Source organism: Thamnophis elegans, chromosome 7 (genome assembly GCF_009769535.1).
Source record: "Thamnophis elegans isolate rThaEle1 chromosome 7, rThaEle1.pri, whole genome shotgun sequence".
Lineage (NCBI taxonomy): Eukaryota > Metazoa > Chordata > Lepidosauria > Squamata > Colubridae > Thamnophis > Thamnophis elegans.
In genome coordinates this window covers 60814693-60832703 of record NC_045547.1, presented here as the reverse complement: position 1 = coordinate 60832703, position 18011 = coordinate 60814693, and the positions used below count along the sequence as shown (strand labels likewise).

General features: G+C 42.3%; 1 protein-coding gene across 1 annotated transcript in view; it reads left to right on the top strand.

Annotated features, from left to right (window-relative positions):
• The first annotated feature begins 1133 nt into the window (after positions 1-1133).
• Positions 1134-18011, top strand: part of FAM3C (FAM3 metabolism regulating signaling molecule C) — a 39708-nt gene continuing 22830 nt past the window's right edge. Inside the window, exons 1-2 of the mRNA XM_032220911.1 lie at positions 1134-1235; positions 15327-15385. Coding sequence (XP_032076802.1) covers positions 15373-15385 — 13 coding nt within the window. The 5' untranslated portion in view covers positions 1134-1235; positions 15327-15372. The remainder of the gene's footprint in view (positions 1236-15326; positions 15386-18011) is intronic.

The following is an 18011-nucleotide window of genomic DNA, read 5'->3' as shown; positions in this document are numbered from 1 at the left end:
CTCCAGTGGATTCTTAGCAGCTTACAAAATCCAGCACTTACTTTTGTAGGAAAAGGTTGGTAATGTCTTTCAGATTCTATTAGATGTCCATGTTTCTCCTCCACTTGACTAAATGAATCTTTGGATAAAATAACCCCTTCCACCACCACCCCACAGAGGCAATTGAGGTCTACCATCTCACTTGTGAATAATTGAGTTCATTCTGCACAAGGCTACTGATTTGGCATATTGTGAAAGCTCCACTGAACAAGTCAACACGTGGCTGAACTATGGCCCCCTTGCTGCTCTCCGAACTTGGTTGTTTGCTTGCAAGGCCTTTTGCCAGCCAACTATGATAGGTAACCTCATCAGTCCAAGTCTTTGCTTCCTGATATTTGGGACATAGTACTGACAACCTACCTAGTCAGGTAATGAACCATCTGCAAGCAAGCAAGCAAGTACCAGAGAGCTAACTCCAAACTACAGATATTCTTTTCCATTGGAAGTCCATGGAAACAGAGCTCCAGCAATATTCAGCCTCTGCAAATATGTACCTAACGGTAATATCATCACCAAGCAACATTATGGAAGCCTTCGCTCCTGAACGGTGTGTTTGCACTTTAGGGCGAGGTGAATGGTTAACCAGGGGTCCCCCAAACCTGAAGTCCACAAGTCTTAAAAGTTGCCAAGTTTGAAGACCTCTGGGTTAAGCACACGAAAGCCAGCTGCTTACGCGTGGCAAATTCCCAATCGTTGGGACGGAATACCTCGCCCAGTTAGTTGGCAACCTCAGGTCCAGAGTTCTCACTCAGGCCTGCTTATCAACCCAGCCTCCAGCACACACAAGCTTCCCTACCACACTCCACCCCTTCGCAATACTTCACAAGCTGCAAAAGCACGCGCTACACGCCCCCCCCCCCCGCCCTCCACAAAAAATTACAGGCCCTCTTTCTCCTCCTCCTCGAACTCAGCCCGGTCCTCCAACGCTAGAGGGCGCCGCACTTTCCCCGCCTAGACTTGGGGAGCAGCGGCAGCAGCAGCGGCAGCATAGGGAGCACACGGGATCCCTTTGGCTTCTTTTATTTTTTTTCTTCTTCCCTTTTTCTGACGCTTCCTGCTCGACCGCCACGTGGGTTCGGTCTTGGGGAGGGGGAGGAGTCTCCAAAGCGCAGGCGCGGACGGGGCGGGGAAAAAAACGGGGGTAAGAAGGCTTGAGGACGAGGCACTTGCTTGCGCTGGGCTGCCCGGGATCGCAGGTAAGGCTCCCGCCCCCGCCGGATGGGATGGCGCGAGCGAGCTTTGCCTCCAGCCCTTCCCGCGTCCTCTTTCCCTTCGCTGCCTCTTTGCAAGCGTTTGGCGTTGCCTCTCCATCCCCGGCAGTCGTCCCTTCTTTGCCCCAGTTGTATCCCCCCCTTCTCTGGCTTGCCTTGGGGCGTCTGTGCCCCGTTTCCACGGATTTGCACCAGCGCCTTTCTCTCTCCCCCCACCCCACCCACTCTGCGCCGTTTAGCTGCCCCTTCGCTTCCCTCCACCCGAGTAGTCCCCCACTGCCTTCCTCTCTCTCTGGGTCTCCAGTAAAACTCCCGCTTGAAGGACATCATGGCTCGGCTCAGAAAAAACCAGCGTGAATCTCTCAGGCTGCCTGTGATTGAACAGATTAACAGATGTTGGAAGGGTCCTTATAGGTCATCTAGTCCAACCTCCGCCCCGCTCAAGCAGGAGACCCTACACCAGGAGTCTCCAAACTTGACAGCTTTAAGACTGGGGGACTTCAACTCCCAGAATTCCCCAGCCAGCTTGGCTGGCTGGGGAATTCTGGAAGTTGAAGTCCCCCAGTCTTAAAGCTGCCAAATTTGGAGACCTCCTGCCCTAACACCGTTTCTGACAAACGGCAGCCGATATCGCTTCTTAAAAGTCTAGATAACTCGGCTTGAAACCAGGCTGGGTCGCATGTTTCACTCTCTGACCTTTAAACCAGCCCTTCTCTCTGTCTCTGCAATAGGGTGGCACTCTAACGTCAAATGTTTCCCAGCTGCTAGGAGCACATGCTTGTGTTTAACGGCGTGTGTCCCTGGCCTGCTTCATGCTCCACTGTACAACAGTGTAGTTGAAGGAAAGGACAAGTTTCTCAGGGCATTCGCTTGAGGGTTTTGCAGCAAGAGGCATGGCGTGGAATGCAGGGTTGTGTGTTTTAAGGATGTGCTGAGGGCATTTCCTCCACCAGGAAGTAGCCTCATCTTGCTTTTGTGCATCTGGAGTGAGAAATTGGGAATTTTAGCAGGAAGGATGCTATTTCTAGCCATTTTGAACACTAACATTTCTCCTGTAAAATGTCATTTATCTTTTATTTTGGGCCAGGCACTTGATAGGGTGGATTTTTAAAAAATGTACCTTGTTTCCCATACTCAGGGAAATCAGCATGAACTAATTATCTGTTTGATCCCAGTGCTCTTTCATTCATGAAAGTGAATTTTCAATTCTCTGCATGGGTAATCCTTGTGAAGAAGTAATTTTTTGACCAGACCTCTCATTTATGACCTTCACAGGCCTGTAAAGCTAAAGAAAGATGAAATGGTGTCATCGTAAAAATTCCCTTCTGTTTTAAGCACTGCTTAAAAGGGTCATGCAACATATTTAGCTGCCAATGTAATATTATTACACATCATTTTTGATTTATAACCACAAGTGGGACAGAATTTTGCATTGCTAAAGCAAGGTGGTTAAGTGAGTCACACCTGATTTTATGAGCTTTCTTGCCATGGTTGTTAAGCAAAACATAGCAGTTGCTAAGAGAATCATACAATCATTAAGCGGATTGGCTTCCCCCATCAATTTTTCTTGTTGGACGCTAGTAGAAAGTTCCCAGATAGTGATCACATGACTCTGCGCTGCTTGAGCTGTCATAAGTAACTGCCGTTTGCAGTTATGTGAGACTGACCATGTTACTTTTTCCACTCCCATTGCAGCTGTGAATGGTTGCTAAACACATGGTTGTAAGCTAAGTTATACCTGTGTACAGTGTAACTTCTGTACCTCACTTTTCCACATCATTGTCTTGCTATTTCTTATCCTTCACCAGACTTCAGCTCCTGTTGAGGTATCCGATACTCCCAAAACCATAAAGACTGCCTTATAACAAGTTAGATTTTGCTTTTACCCTTACTTTTACCCTTAATGCTGACTAGTAGTGGCTGCTCTTGCTATCAGGCAGAAATTTCTCCAGCCTAAAAGGTGGAACTGAATGCTTGACACTTAACTTCAACCTTGTTAAAGGTCATAAGGTTGGGGAGGTATTTATTCCACAGTTTTATTTCTTTTATTTTCTTAAGCTGTGCCATCCATTTATATTTGTCCTGCCCCGTTCTTCTCTTCTGCCACCAGGTATTTGAAGTGTTTCAGTATTTGGGGGGGGGGATGTCTGTTCCTTTACGAAATGGTCTCTTGGCCAATTCTGCATATATCGCTAATACTTTGTTTACAGCCAGTAAAATTTATAGACCTGTTAAGGTCATAGGGCCATATTAGAAGGATGACAGTTTCCTAAACCATGAGTAATTGGCTTTTTACGTGGTTATGAAGGAATTGGGTAATGGCCTGGCCTAACTTCTAGCTTTATAACCTTCTTTTGTGGCCCTTTAAATTTGGTGCGTGGCACCAAAAAGAAGTGATGTGATTTTATCTTGTTTTTCAGCACCATCTCTCTACATTGCAAACTGCCCCACAAATACTTCCCCTATAATGAACACACTGTTCACTAAAGTACATATCTGAATTGTAGATACTGTTCTGATAGATGGAAGGGACTGCAAGTGAAAAAACATACTTCTGAGGACCCACAAAATGGCACTATTTAAGGGAAGGAACACACTTTCCCTATCTGCTCTGATGGAACGGATATAATTGCAAGTTATGGAGCTCTGCTATTCTGAATTCCCTCATCATCCCAATCATTTATTTCTTCAAAATACTTCTTTTAAATTTCTCTCTACTTTTCTAATGACATCTCTGGCCTTTCAGATGCTCTCAACTTAATGTAGGTAATATATAGTGAAGGAAAAACTAGTGTTTTCTTTAGGTCTGTATCTATTTTTCCTGTGCCTCTCCGGTTTTCAAATTACAACACCTGAGAAAAAAAATAACATGGCCTACTTGAATTGCATTTAATTTACATTTGGCATTTGGAAAAAGGTATATCTTTTGCACCATGCCATTGCATTAGCATTTAAGAATTTTTCAGAGATGCTCCCACAGTTTTTTTTTTTAAAGAGAGGGCTACTCTTTTCGTGTTTCAGGCTTGATGAAAATGTCAACTTTTTAATAAATAACATAATTATAACAAATAAGGTATCAGTTGACATATATTTTTTGTAATATACGGTGTTTCCCTGAAAATAAGACAGGGTCTTATTTTCTTTTGCTCCACGAAATATGGCCTTGGACTTATTATAGGGGAGAGCTTATTATTTTCTGGGGCAGGTGAGAAGCGAGGTGCGCCTTTTACCTTTCCAGCTCCGTCATGGTCCTCGCCATTGTGTTCAGGGAAGCCGCTGGTAAAAAAAAACCCTCATGAGTTCAATGGTGAGGAACGGGATGAACCTGGAAAGGTAAGAGGCGCACCTCGTGGCCTAACACCGCCCATCTTGCCCCAATGCTAAAGGCAGCCTGCCTGGTTTCCTTCCCTGCTGTCCCTTTAGTGAGGAGTGGCAGGTGGGGGGGGGGGGAGAAGTGAGGTGTGCCTCTTACTTTTCCAGGTCCATTGTGTTCCTCGCCCTTTCGTCCAGTGAATCCCCTTGTAAAAAAAACCTCATGAGTTCAACTCGCGAGGTTTTTTTTACAAGGGGCTTCAGTGGACGAAAAGGCGAGGAACGCAGTGAAGCTGTCAGTCTCTGGTAGCGCTAGGACGCGCATCTTGCTTCTCCCCCCCACCTGCCACCCCTCGCTAAAGGGACGGCGGGGAAGGGAACCAGGCAGGCTGCCTTTACCATTGGGGCGAGATGGGCGTTATTGGGCCACGAGGCGCACCTCTTACCTTTCCAGGTCCATTGCATTCCTGGCTTTTTCATCCAGTGAAGACCCTTGTAGAAAAAAACCTCACAAGTTGAATAGCAATAGCAGTAGACTTATATACCGCTTCATAGGGCTTTCAGCCCTCTCTAAGCGGTTTACAGAGAGTCAGCATATTGCCCCCAACAATCTGGGTCCTCATTTTACCCACCTCGGAAGGATGGAAGGCTGAGTCAACCCTGAGCCGGTGAGATTTGAACCGCTGAACTGCTGATCTAGCAGTAGCCTGCAGTGCTGCATTTAACCACTGCGCCACCTCGGCTCTTAGGTTGAACTCACAAGGTTTTTTTTACAAGGGGATTCACTGGACAAAAGGGCGAGGAACACAACGGACCTGGAAAAGTAAGAGGCGCACCTCACTTCTCCTCCCTCCCCACCTGCCACCCCTCGCTAAAGGGATGGCGGGGAAGGGAACCAGACAGACTGCCTTTACCATTGGGGTGGGCAGTGTTTTTTGCGCAAGAAGGAACAGGCGGTAGGGAGTGATCGCATTGCTGGCCTGCCGCTGTTTTTGCGGCAGGCTCTTTTTGCATGGAGGGCAGAGCGGGGGGGCGGGGTGGAAGCACTTTGCTTCGCCTGTCTCTGTTTTTGTGGCGAACCCTCTTTTTGCCCCGCAAGCTGTACCGGTAGGTGGTACAGTGGTAATGGTGGGGACCAGTTGCACATGTGCTTAAATAGTTGGGGGCGGGCTTATTTTCGTGGGCGGGCTAATTATGGCACATGCTCTGAAAAGCCCGATTGGGCTTATTAGCAGGGCATGTGTTATTTTCAGGGAAACACGGTATGTATCTTAATATTAAGTGACTGAAACAATTGGTTGCAAAACAATTGATTTGGAATCTTTATACTAATCTACAGTGTGTATTTTGCATGAATCTTTTTGTGTCTTGGAACTCTTACAAAGTATAATGTGATGCCCATGATTCTCCCAAAGATGGTTTTTCAAGAGGCAACTGGTTTTTCTGATTTTTCTTTGAAGACATTTTGCTTCGAAGAAGCTTCTTCATCTCTGAAGGCCAAGGTGAACAATCTTCTGAAGGACACTGCTACATATGAGACACTGAAGAGAGACCCCACCAGCAGTTGCAAGAAAAAGATAATTGAAAGCTGAAATCACTACTACCAACAGAAGTATTGGAACAGGTTACAGAATTTATAAAGAAGGCACAACTAACACAGCACAAACAGAGCAAAGAACGACAAAAAGGCAAATTTTCTACCCTATAGCTTAGACAGGAAAACCACACAAAACAGAAAAACTGGTCCAGATGGACAGAGAAATATCTCAGAAAACAGACCAATGGGTGAGAAAGAGTTACCCAAACAGAAAATAATATTTTGGCCAAAGGACTGGATTTTGCAGTAACACCAGAATAGCTACCAGCTGTAGATCTCACAGCCACAGAGTCAGCCGTCGGGAACAATAAAGTGGGAGAACCAGAAGCAGAACAATTAAGGATGAAGGTATCCGCAGCCCTCACCGGTGCCAAAACACCCCCTTCCAACCTCACAATTCAAGAAAGGAGAGCAGTGACATCCCTAGGAAGAGACCCAAACATCAACATCTTGCCAGCTGATAAAGGAAGATGCACAGTCATCCTGAACACAGATGACTACAAGGATAAGGTGAATGACTCTGAAGAGAGACCCCACCAACAGTTAAAAGAAAAAGGTCATTGAAACGTCTTCAAAGAAAAACCAGAAAATCCAATTGCCCCTTGAAAAAGCACCTTTGGGGCAACCATGACCTGGATGACTGAGAATCTCCATAGACAGATGGCCATGATTCTTTGTATTCCTTATTCTGTAGGTACTCTTGTCATTCCTATTGTGAAATTCACATTTGACACTTCAGCAACTGAACAATTTTCCTTCTTTCACTAAAATGTCGACATTTAAGATAGAAGATTATGTGAAAATATTTGGAAAAAAGAGGAAGTTTGGTGCAAGTAAAATCTTAAATATTTCATGTCATTTCCTTTCTTGCTAGTAGAAGGAAATACGTTACATAGAACAGTTGCTTAGTTTATACAGATTTTTTTCCACATTTGCCATTACATTTTTGACAATAGCCACCGTGCAGTTTGGATAGATATATTCAAGTCTTGACTACAAGGTTTTATTTGAAAAAGGTGCTTTTTTAAAATATTTTTTTCATTGCTCTAATATTTATTAGTGCATGATTGCACATGACCTTGAGTTGAAGTAGAGAGAGAAGGAAGCATTCCTCAGTTGAAGAACACCAGTATAGACAGTGCATAGGGATATGGGGAAATACAATTTAAAATGCCTGGGAGACATCAGATTGAAGAATGTTGCTTGACCAGTGGTGATTATTCTCAGAATTGCTTCTATGTCTGAATAAAACCATAATCATTAGATTAATAGGAAGTTTTAATACCTGAAGATTTTAAGAATATTTGAAGATTTAAACCCTTATGTTGCTTCATCTTCAAAGGAACACATACTGACATATTACAGCCATATCTGCCTATAAGCCATTTATTGTCAGGTTTTTTCCCCCCACAGATCCTGGTAGATCAAAAGTATCATATTGACCCAATCTTCCACCAATTTATAGTGTGACAATAGTCTTTTGTAGAGCTTTGTTCCTTTTTTTCTTTCTTCCTTCCAATGATCTTTTTATTTTAAACATCACTTCCAAAATTACATTTAATTTCAAAATTCAGACCGTCAAGTATTTGGAAGAACTAAATGTGTGAAGCTTGATGATGGAAATTTTTTGGGAATTATTTATTGATAAAATGTGAGTGCAATTTCATATTCCTCTCAGATTGTATGGAAAAGAATTTTTTTTATTCTTAGAGATGTACCAAAAGTCCTAATGGCCAGATGAAAAATGGCCATTCTGAGTTACTGATGATAACCTGTGTCTTTTGGTACAGTATTCACAAATGATAATCATAATAACATAATATATGTGTGTGTGTGTGTGTGTAGGTAGGTCTTTAGTTATTTGGGTTTTCTCCCATGTAAAATTGGAAGTGTCATACGTTTTTTGTATGTCATACATTTTTTGTCTTGCAGCTGATAAAAATAATATGTAAAATTCAGTTTTATATACATTATATAATGTTCTCAAAACGCATACAGTTTTTGGAGGATCACAAGTTATGTATATGTTGGTCTTGGTGTTTGCTTTGTTTAATACTACTCTAATTCTTACACCAAAGCTACTCATGTGAGATGAAGGGGAGGGGCTGTTTTCAGGCCCCTTGCTGTGGAACCTGACACCAATTAGGGCAGAAAGGGAGGGAGTAACCCAGCTGGCTTCTGTGCCTCAGGAAAGACTAGACTGTGAATGTCTCCATTCCTACATCAACATCATGCACCACATTGACTTTCGTAAGCTATATATATACTACACATGATTTAGCAGTTGTAAAATTTCCAGAAAAAGGTTTAGAAAGCAGCAGTATGCAAATATTCTCTGGCTAAATACTTCTTTAATTGAACCTGGTTCTCCAATTTTTCTATAATTAGTTATACGACTTTTAATATACGAGCAGTAGTAGTAATATTTTTATTTACTGGCAAGCGCTCAGTACAAGCAAACAATTATAACATAATAGAAACAAGGTACAGCCATTTATATATCAGTTAAATATCTAAACACTATCATAATTAAACCTTATATTGGGTGTTGCAGTAGAGTGTGGATAAAGAAGGTTTTTCAGCTTCATGAAATCGGGCACCAGTGGTTGTTCAAGGGGAAACTGATTCCAGAGGAGGTACAAAAAACTCTCAAAAGTTAGGTCCTGTTCTGAGTTCAAGGAGTTCAGTTTGGGCCCATAAAGCATTCAAGATGGGTGTTCGACACAGCACATTTGTGACACAGCACATTTGTGTATCGTTCCTTTTTCAGAAGAATTAGAGAAACTGCATCTAAACTGGGATACAGAAAGATTGTGAGCATTCATGCTTTGCTTCACTCTTCATTTAATCATAAATATTAACTGCCTTTCTACCTCATTCTGTCTTTCAGAATTTCAGGTCTATAATAATATGAGAGGGAAAGCTAATGTTGGATGGTAATAATTGTGATGACTGTACATTTACACCATAATTAGAGTTGTTATGTCTCTCAGTGCCAGAAGTTAGGGACCATGAACAGGAGACTGCAATTATGTTAATGCCCTACGTATAGATGCTTTCTTGGCATATCTTGAAGTTACTCTGGAACACAATAGAGGTTATATATAGGGTTTTATTCAACAGGTGTCTTCATACCATTCTATATTAATAGTTATGTTAAGTCAGCCAGTTTGGTGGTGGGGTTAAGGCGTCAGGCTAGAAACTGGGGGATGGAATTTTGTGTAGACACAAAGCCAGCTGGAAACCTTGGCAAGAAAACTGTCTGAACTTGTCCAGCGAGTCTCTTGAGAATCAGGTACAACTGAATGGAAGAAAAGAAAGATTAAGTTGGATTGTGCAAAAGATATAGGTGGTAGTGAACATGTGCTAATGTTTTAAGAACAACTTCATGTCATCAAGTGAAATAGAGGAAGTGGCTCTTATCATAGCTGTTCTGTATAATAATGGGACATGGATCAGTGGTAGAAATTGATTTATACTAAACCAAGTAGTGTTTGAACTTTCAAACTTACGAGAAAACTATGGCTTAGAGCAGGGGTGTCAAACTCGATTTCATTGAGGGCCACATCAGGGTTATGTTTGACCTCGGGGGTGTGGCCAAAGTGGGTGTGGCCTGCTGAACGTCACTCATGTTGCGGTGGCCCAAGCACTCTGCCAGCAAAAATGGGCTCCCGAACTCTGTTTCCGGCTATGACGGGCTCCTGCAACCCTATTTCTGCAAAAATGAAGAGCTCCATTTTCACTGGCAGAGGCACCGTGGGCTGGTCCTTCGTTGTTCCCTGGGCAGCCCCACAGGCCAGATCTAAGCATCCCAGGCGCCGGATTCAGGCCCTGGGCCTTGAGTTTGACACCCCTGGCTTAGCGCTTTGTGTTTTGTTTCGTTTTCCATTCTTTCCACCCTTAGGGTTTATATGTTCAGTCATATTTCCATGGTAATTGTTCTCTGGCGCACTATTACTGATCCATTAAATATTATACCAAGAAGTAGTTATCGTTAGCAAGTATAATTTTGAAAAGAATATCCGTCACTGAATGTTTCAAGCACACTTGTGATTTCCTGTGCAAACTAATGGTTCCCGAAACTGAAACCTGACTAGTTAATTCTCTGTTGGGCTTCAAAAGCTTCACTGTGCATCCTTGTTTTGATCAATTAAGGGGGATTTTGCTGCTCATGCTATACATACTGCCTGCATACTTCCTTCCACCTGCACCAGCAATTAAGGCATTTTTTCCTGTGGGAAAGGCCAAGTCTTATGATGTAACTGTTGTTATATCCGCTATAGTTCTTCTGATGTGTTGTATTCCTTAAACTTCAACATCCTATATCAGTGTTTCTCAATCTTGGTGGCTTTAAGTCCTGTGGACTTCAACTCCCAGAATTCCCCAGCCAGCTGTGCTGGCTGGGGGATTCTGGGAGTTGAAGTCCACAGGACTTAAAAGTCGCCAAGGTTGAGAAACACTGTCTTATATATTGTAGCTACAGATACCTTTTAAGGATGGCAGTTATCATTGCCAGTACATATTTGTGTTTTTATGCCATTCATAAAATACAGAAAATGATCTGTTAATATTTTATTTTCAGTTCAGTGGTGGCTTATCCTGTTTTGTATGCTGACTTTAATCAAATGTTCACTTCACAGTCAAGCATAATTTATAAGACTCCTGGATAATATCAGTTACATCTGGTTCAGGATGGAATAAGTCTTGAGCTTGTGTGGTTTCTGTTGGTATCAATGTACCAATTTCGTATGTCAGACACTTGTTCGTGCAACTTTATAAGGTTTATTATTATATTTGCAGTCCAGCAGTTCAAAGAATTTGTTACATTATGTGTAACACTAGGAACCCTTTAAAACAGAGTTGTTAACACCTACATTGGTTAGTTATTCATGGATGGATTTGCACTATTGCGTCAGATAAAACAAATCTGATCAGAGATAAACTCACTGACTTATGTGATCTACATCCATGTTGGCAAACCTATGGCATGCGTGCATAGAGTCCTCTCTGTGGGCATGTATGCCGTCGCCAGCTGCTCTCCTGGGTTCTGTCACTATCGGTGATGGTTAAACTTTTTGGCACCAAGTGCCGAAACAAATGCAAGCGCGCATGGGAGCGCGGGAACCCAGAAGAGACCAGTTGTCCAGTGTGCATGCGTACGGCGGCCAGCTGCTCTTCTGGGTTCCAGCACTCCCGTGTGCGCTTACGCTCCAGTTTCGGCACTTGGTGCCGAAAAGGTTAACCATCACTGATCTATACTGTCCACTTTCTTAATGTAGCCACATCTCCTCTTTCAGCATTTCTCTTCACTCTTTTTTTGATAGCCATGCTCCAGTAACTAAGAGGCTGCCACAAAGAAGAGAGGGTCAATTTATTTTCCAAAGCACCTAAGGCAGAACAAGAAGCAATGGATAGGAACTAATCAGGGACGTGCAGTCACTAGAAGCAAGGGAGGCGGAGCCTCACCAGTCTCCTCAGGAAAAAGAAAGAAATTTAAATATATATTTTTAAATAATTAAAACCAAGATAGTTGCTACCAGATTCCAGCTCACAGTGGCTTGGTGTCTGCTTAGTGTTAACCAAAGCAGGAGGCGAGAGAACTCGGGGCCTCTTTTCCATAAGGAATTTTTCGCCTTCTAAAAGTTAATAAAGAGTTAAAAGGCAAAGAAGTTCAGATGGAAAAGTGGCACTAATTCTCCCACCTCCTGATTTGGAAGCAGCCAATCGTGTCTTCTTGAGCACGCTTACGTTGGGCGGGGCGTGCTTCAGAGGAGAGAGGAGTGGGCGAGAAGGAGGAGGCTGCCTCTTTGCTGCAGACCTGGGCGCTTGGCGGCTCCCGCGATGCAAAGTGCCCCACCATCCCCGATGCTGCCGCCTGCTGCCCCGGCCTGCTTCTCCAGGCTCCGCCGCTGGAAGTCCCGGATCGCCTCTGGGGGAAGGCTGGGTGAGAAGCGGAGCGAAGCTTCTCTGCGGCCTCCCGGCGCTGCCCAGAGGCTCTTGCAGGAGCACGTGTCAGCGGCCGGCAGCCTGGAGCGGCCCTGGCTGTGAGACAAGGGAGCACTTAAAGCAGCCGCTGCCGCCGCCGCCACTACCCCCCTCCTTCACCCGGTGGGGTGGTGGTGGCGGCAGCGGCTACTTTAAGTGCTCCCTTGTCTCATAGCCGGGGCCGCTCCAGGCCGCCGGCCGCTGACACGTGCTCCTGCAAGAGCCTCTGGGCAGCGCCGGGAGGCCGCAGAGAAGCTTCGCTCCGTTTTTCACTCAGCCTTCCCCCAGAGGCGATCCGGGACTTCCAGTGGCGGAGCTTGGAGAAGCAGTGGACGCAGGCCGGGACAGCGGGGGGGGGGTAGCGGGGCACTTTGCATCGCGGGAGCCACCAAGCGCCTTTGCTGCAGACCCGGGCGCTTGGTTGCTCCCACGATGCAAATCCCCCCCCCCCCGCCAAGGCCGACCGCTGCCCTGCTGAGCCTCACCAAGTATCAACCTCACCGCACATCACTGGAACTAATTAAGGAACCAACCTAGAATTAAGGAGAAATTTCTTGACAGAACAATTAATTAGTGGAACACCTCCATAAATTGTGAGTGATCCAACACTGGACATTTTAAAGAAGAGATTGGACAGTGATTGTCTAAAATGATATAGGGTTTCCTGTTTGAGCAGGGGGTTGGACTAGAAGACCCCCTCCCCCCAAGGTCCCTTCCAACTTTGTTATATTCTGGATTTTTTTTCCTGGCCAGGGAACACATAAAATGGTCCTTAATTGTTGATAGTGATTCTGCCCGTCCAGTCTATTGTTGCAAATCACAATGATGATCAGTTTAAAGAAGATATTTCTTTCTTTTCTTTTAATTATCTTTTAACAACCCAAGACACTGGGGAAGTATCAGTGGAGGGAAAAAAATGCAGAGTTGGACTAACTGCATTCATGTAGGATGTTCTAGTAGCATTCTGAAGTCTGGTTTATTATGAATGGGATTGTGCTGTGTTGTGTGCATCCATCTTGGCTGTCTTGGTGGTACCTTCAGATAAAAGGAAGATGGTTCAATCAGGGATGAGGAGCCTGTGGACCTACAGATGTGGTTTACACTTCAGAACTGCTTTAGGAGTTAGGTCAACGTACTAAAGGCCTCTGCTGTGCTTTTTGAAGCAAGATGTTCAGCGTGAGCGTTCAAAAGAAAGTATTGGATATATTATGCTTCACGCATTATTGCATTATATAATAAATACGTACAATAAATATTTGCTTAAGAGATTATATAAGCCCAACAAAGAAATGATTGCCAATACCGCAGCTGTGTGGATTTTACCAGACTTACTGATTACGTATTCTTAGATTGATTCATATACTTGAAATACTTCAAAAATTGAGGTTTTTAATAAGGGTTTTCATGCAACTGAAGATTAAATGTTGGCAATCTCCATATTTGAATTAGATTATATGATGAATATCTTGAAAAGATTAGATAAATAAGATAATTTAGAGTTGTAGTGGCTGTGGAATTTAGTGAATAAAATTCCTAATAATTTACTTATTTTTAATTTAGCCAATATTACATATTCCAGGCACCTCTCTCCAAATATATTTGCGACAATAATAAGTAGAGGAAAGAAAAAATGAAATTAAATCTATAGAAGTTATATTACCAAGTAATGTAGACAACTAAAATAAAAAATACTAAATTATTAGGAAGGAGGAAAACTGTTAAAACTTCACGTACTCATTGGCAAAGAAATTGTTTACGTAAAGCTGATTCCAGGTTATAATATATATTTGTGACAAGAATTTTTCCAACTTCGTTCAGAGTTTTTTGATGTTGACGTTTGCTCTATTTCAAATGTATATGAATGGATTCTAATGCTTGGATTCTGGCTTTTAACCCAATGCATATCATTCTTTGAGTATCAAGAAAATAATTCTCACCACTAATTTTTCTTTATTCTCAACAGTCCATTCTCCTTTTTATCAGTTTTTATCATTTACTTTTAGTTGGGAGCACCAAGTAATAAATATTAACGTCTTCTAATTTTCATCTTCTATTTTGAACTTTCTGTGTCTTGATTTGGGAAATAATCATAAATGTTGCAAACCATCTTTAGCTGGAAACCATTTAGCTTTTCCTCTTTCTAACTGATAAAACAATTATTGCACTGTATAAATAATGAATCAATGAGCTTGTGAACATTCAGTGGCATATTGTGCCCATTTTCTTTTCTTTTTTTTTATATTAAGTATACCATGTGACATTTCTTCAGTTGTTTTTGGAAAATTTTTGAGAACTGAAAGCTGCTTAAAGAGCTTTAGTTTGCAAACTAGTTATGCAATACTTTGCATTTTTTTGATTTCTTGGACAGTATAATTATCATTCTTTCAGAGTGAAATTATAACTGATTGTGTACAAATGCACATAGTATACTTGCTGTTTCTTAATTTATACCATATGCATCAGTTTGCAACTGAGGGATGTAGGGAAATACATAGTACATATTCATGATTCTACTAAGGTAGAAATGAAATAATATCATAGCTGTGTTGACACATTAAACGGGTTTCAGTCATATCTTTAAGGTTATGTATCATGTGCAGGTATTCCTCAACTTACAACCATTAGTAAGGCCAGAGTTTCTGTTGCTAAGCAAGGTAGGTATTAAGTGAATTGCGCCAAATTTTATAGCCTTTTTTGCTGCAGTTGTTAAGCGAATTACATGCATTCAGCTTCCTCATTGATTTGTCTGTCAGTAGCTGGCTGGGAAGGTCTCAAATGATGATCACATGACTCCAGGACATTGCAGCCATCATAAATATATATAATTTTGATCACATTAGGAATGCTGTGACGGTTGTAAGTGCAAGGATTGATTGTTAATCACTTTTTCCATTGTTGTTGTAACTTCAAACGTTTGCTAAATGAACAGTTGTAAGTCAAGTATTACCTGTAGTTTCTGTTTTTAATGTTCTAAAATAAAACAAAAAAGTATGTTTATGGGATGAAAATGCATATCAAAATTGAAAGGTCTAGTTAACCCTTGAAGTGTCTCTTGTGTATTTTGGGAACAGAGATTATCATTGCATTTTAGAGAATACAGGCTTTTTCGGTGGAATTATTAAATCAAAGCATCTCCTTGCTTAAACTCTTCTAATTGAAAGCTGTTTTTCCTTATTCTCCAGGTAGCTGGTTAAATGCAATTGTGCCAGCAACAGAGGGAAGATAAACATGAGAATAGCAGGTAAGAATTATAACTTTAAAAAAAAAACTTTGGAAGTGAGAAGTTCAGTTGAGTTACAGTGAGTATTTCTAACCTATACCATATGAATGATGAAAAAGAGGTTTTACTGGTTCTATTCATCTGAAATCCACATTCCAGTGAAGCTTTAAAGTTTGAGATAATGATCTCCCATTTAGATTGATTGCTTTGTTAGTTTAAGAAATGTTTGTTGTGTTTAAACTCAAGCTAAATTGTGGTTCATATCAAATTTAATTTAAATGTAGTTTTAACTATCACTTCACCATTTTCTAGGGCAGTGATGGGCAACCTTTTTGGTGTGGTGTGTCAAAAATCGGCAAAAAATCGAGCATAACTCGCGTTGTGTGTCACTTCGACAAAAACATAATTTTGCGCAATTTATAGTTTAAACTACAAAAATGTATAATTGCAATATATAATTGTATTTAATAAACCAAAAACAAATTATTTAACATACCTGCTTAGTAACTTCTTTGTTAAGCGCTTTTGCATGCTGAGCTATGGAGTGAGCAATGCTCAAACTTGCAGAGTTTAAATTTGTAGAGCCTTTCATAAATTTAAGGATGGAGTTAGATTGGCTCTTATAAAGGTGTAGCTTCCTGGAAATGTATTCCCTCCTTTCATCCTCACTTTTTTCCAAGAGCTGGGAATGATTAGTTTCAAAATGTCTATTTATATTCCACGTTCTGCTTACTACCGTTTCAGTACATAGAACGCAAAATGATCTGCCATTTTTTTCTATAATGCCATACATCTCGCTCCATGTCTCTTGAAAGGGTCGGCCACTGCCACTACCACTCCCTTTACTTAACCTTTGTTTTTTAGTTTTTGGGTGCTCCATCAGTGGGCCAGTGACAGCAGATAGAATTATAGATAGCCAATTAGGGGTTAACTAGCCTAACAAGCTAACACAACCTCCCCCTCACTTATCTCAGTTATTGTGGGCAATTACAAGTCCATGGCACCCCAATAGTTGCTGCTAATGGCGCTCACAGTTCCCGTTGGCACTCCGCTGTTCCCTGCTGTGGTGCGGTCGTAACCGACAGTCCCAGGAGTAGACTCTCTGTGCCGGCCTGACTGGAGAGAGGCGCGCACTGTTCCCGCGCTCCTCTCCTGCGGGTCCTCCCTCGCCGCGCTGATGACGTGTGTGCGCACGGCACGCACACCTTACCAGCAGCCCCTGCGCTCAGAAAGGGGCGGCGGCGATACAGTAAGTGAGTGTGGGCAGGGGAGATCAAACGTCCCGCCCCCCCCCATTCCTCCAGCACAGATTCTTTCATCCTCGGCGGCCGTGCAGGAGCCGAGGATGAATCGCATGAAATCCTGTGCGTGTCACCCCAAATGGCTACGCGTGTCAGCACTGACACCCGTGTCATAGGTTCGCCATCACTGTTCTAGGGCATCAATAACTAGATATAAGAGCAATTAGAAATGATTTTGGTCTTAAGTTCTTATAATTGACAGGACTACGGACAGACATACACACAAGCACACAATGTGTGTGTGTGTGTAAATGTCTGTCTGTCTGTCTGTTTCTATCTATCTATATCTATCTATCTATCTATCTATCTATCTATCTATCTATCTATCTATCTATCTATATTGTTTACAATTATGATGCTAGTATTTCTTAGGCAGAAAAAAATGATTAGCAGTGGAAAATATTTTAAGTAATGGCATGGTAATTTGTTTTCCTTACCAAGTCTAGCCAGGAAGAATTTTAAGTTAAATATTATTATTGCCTAACATATACAGATTACTCAAAAAATTGTTGGGAAATTTACGTCACCTAATGCATGATTGACAGAAGTTTAACAAAATTAAAAGTATCTTGCGGTTTCATACTACATTTATGTTTGACACGTTAGAGTTTAAAAATAGCCTAATCTGGAAGTAAGAAATGGAACTGCATTGCTTTTCCTATTCAATCCAGAGGGAACTGCATTGAAAGGACTAGAAGTCAGAGCTTAAGACTCCTTCCAGTTCCCCAGAGTCTCTAGAGCTTCATTTTCAGCTGTGACAGCCTCCTGCCATCCTCTGCCAGTGAAAATAGAGGTCAAGGGGGTGGGCGCATATGGCCCTCCCAAACTCCATTTTTGCTGGCAGAGGCACTGTGGGCTGGTCCTTTGCTGTTTCTAGGGTGGCCCTATGGGCCCCATCTAAGCACCCCATAGGCCGGATCCAGCCCCCGGGCCTTGAGTTTGACACTCCTGTTCTAGATGAAACAGTAGGTTTTCTCTTGACTGCAAAGGAAGGGAAGGTATTAGGAAAGAAGGCTGCTAGGCAAGGGCAATTAATATCTATTTAGCTTTATTTATTTCTTATTTATTTACCTATCTATTTATTTCTTAAATTTCCACACTTATGTTGAATACATGAATAAAGAAGGGTGTCCTGCAGTGAATCCCCAAGTTTTTATGGACTGAATTAAAATCTCAAAGAAACAAGGTGTTACATGAATCGTTCTGCACAAGGAATAGGTGCTTTTGGGAAGTTTGTGCCCAGACATGCATTTTAGCCATCCAAAATGAAGCAGACTGTTTCGTTCTGGAGATGGAGCAAAACGTGGTTCTTCCAGACCAAAGTATTTGGGGAAGGGGGGGTAAGA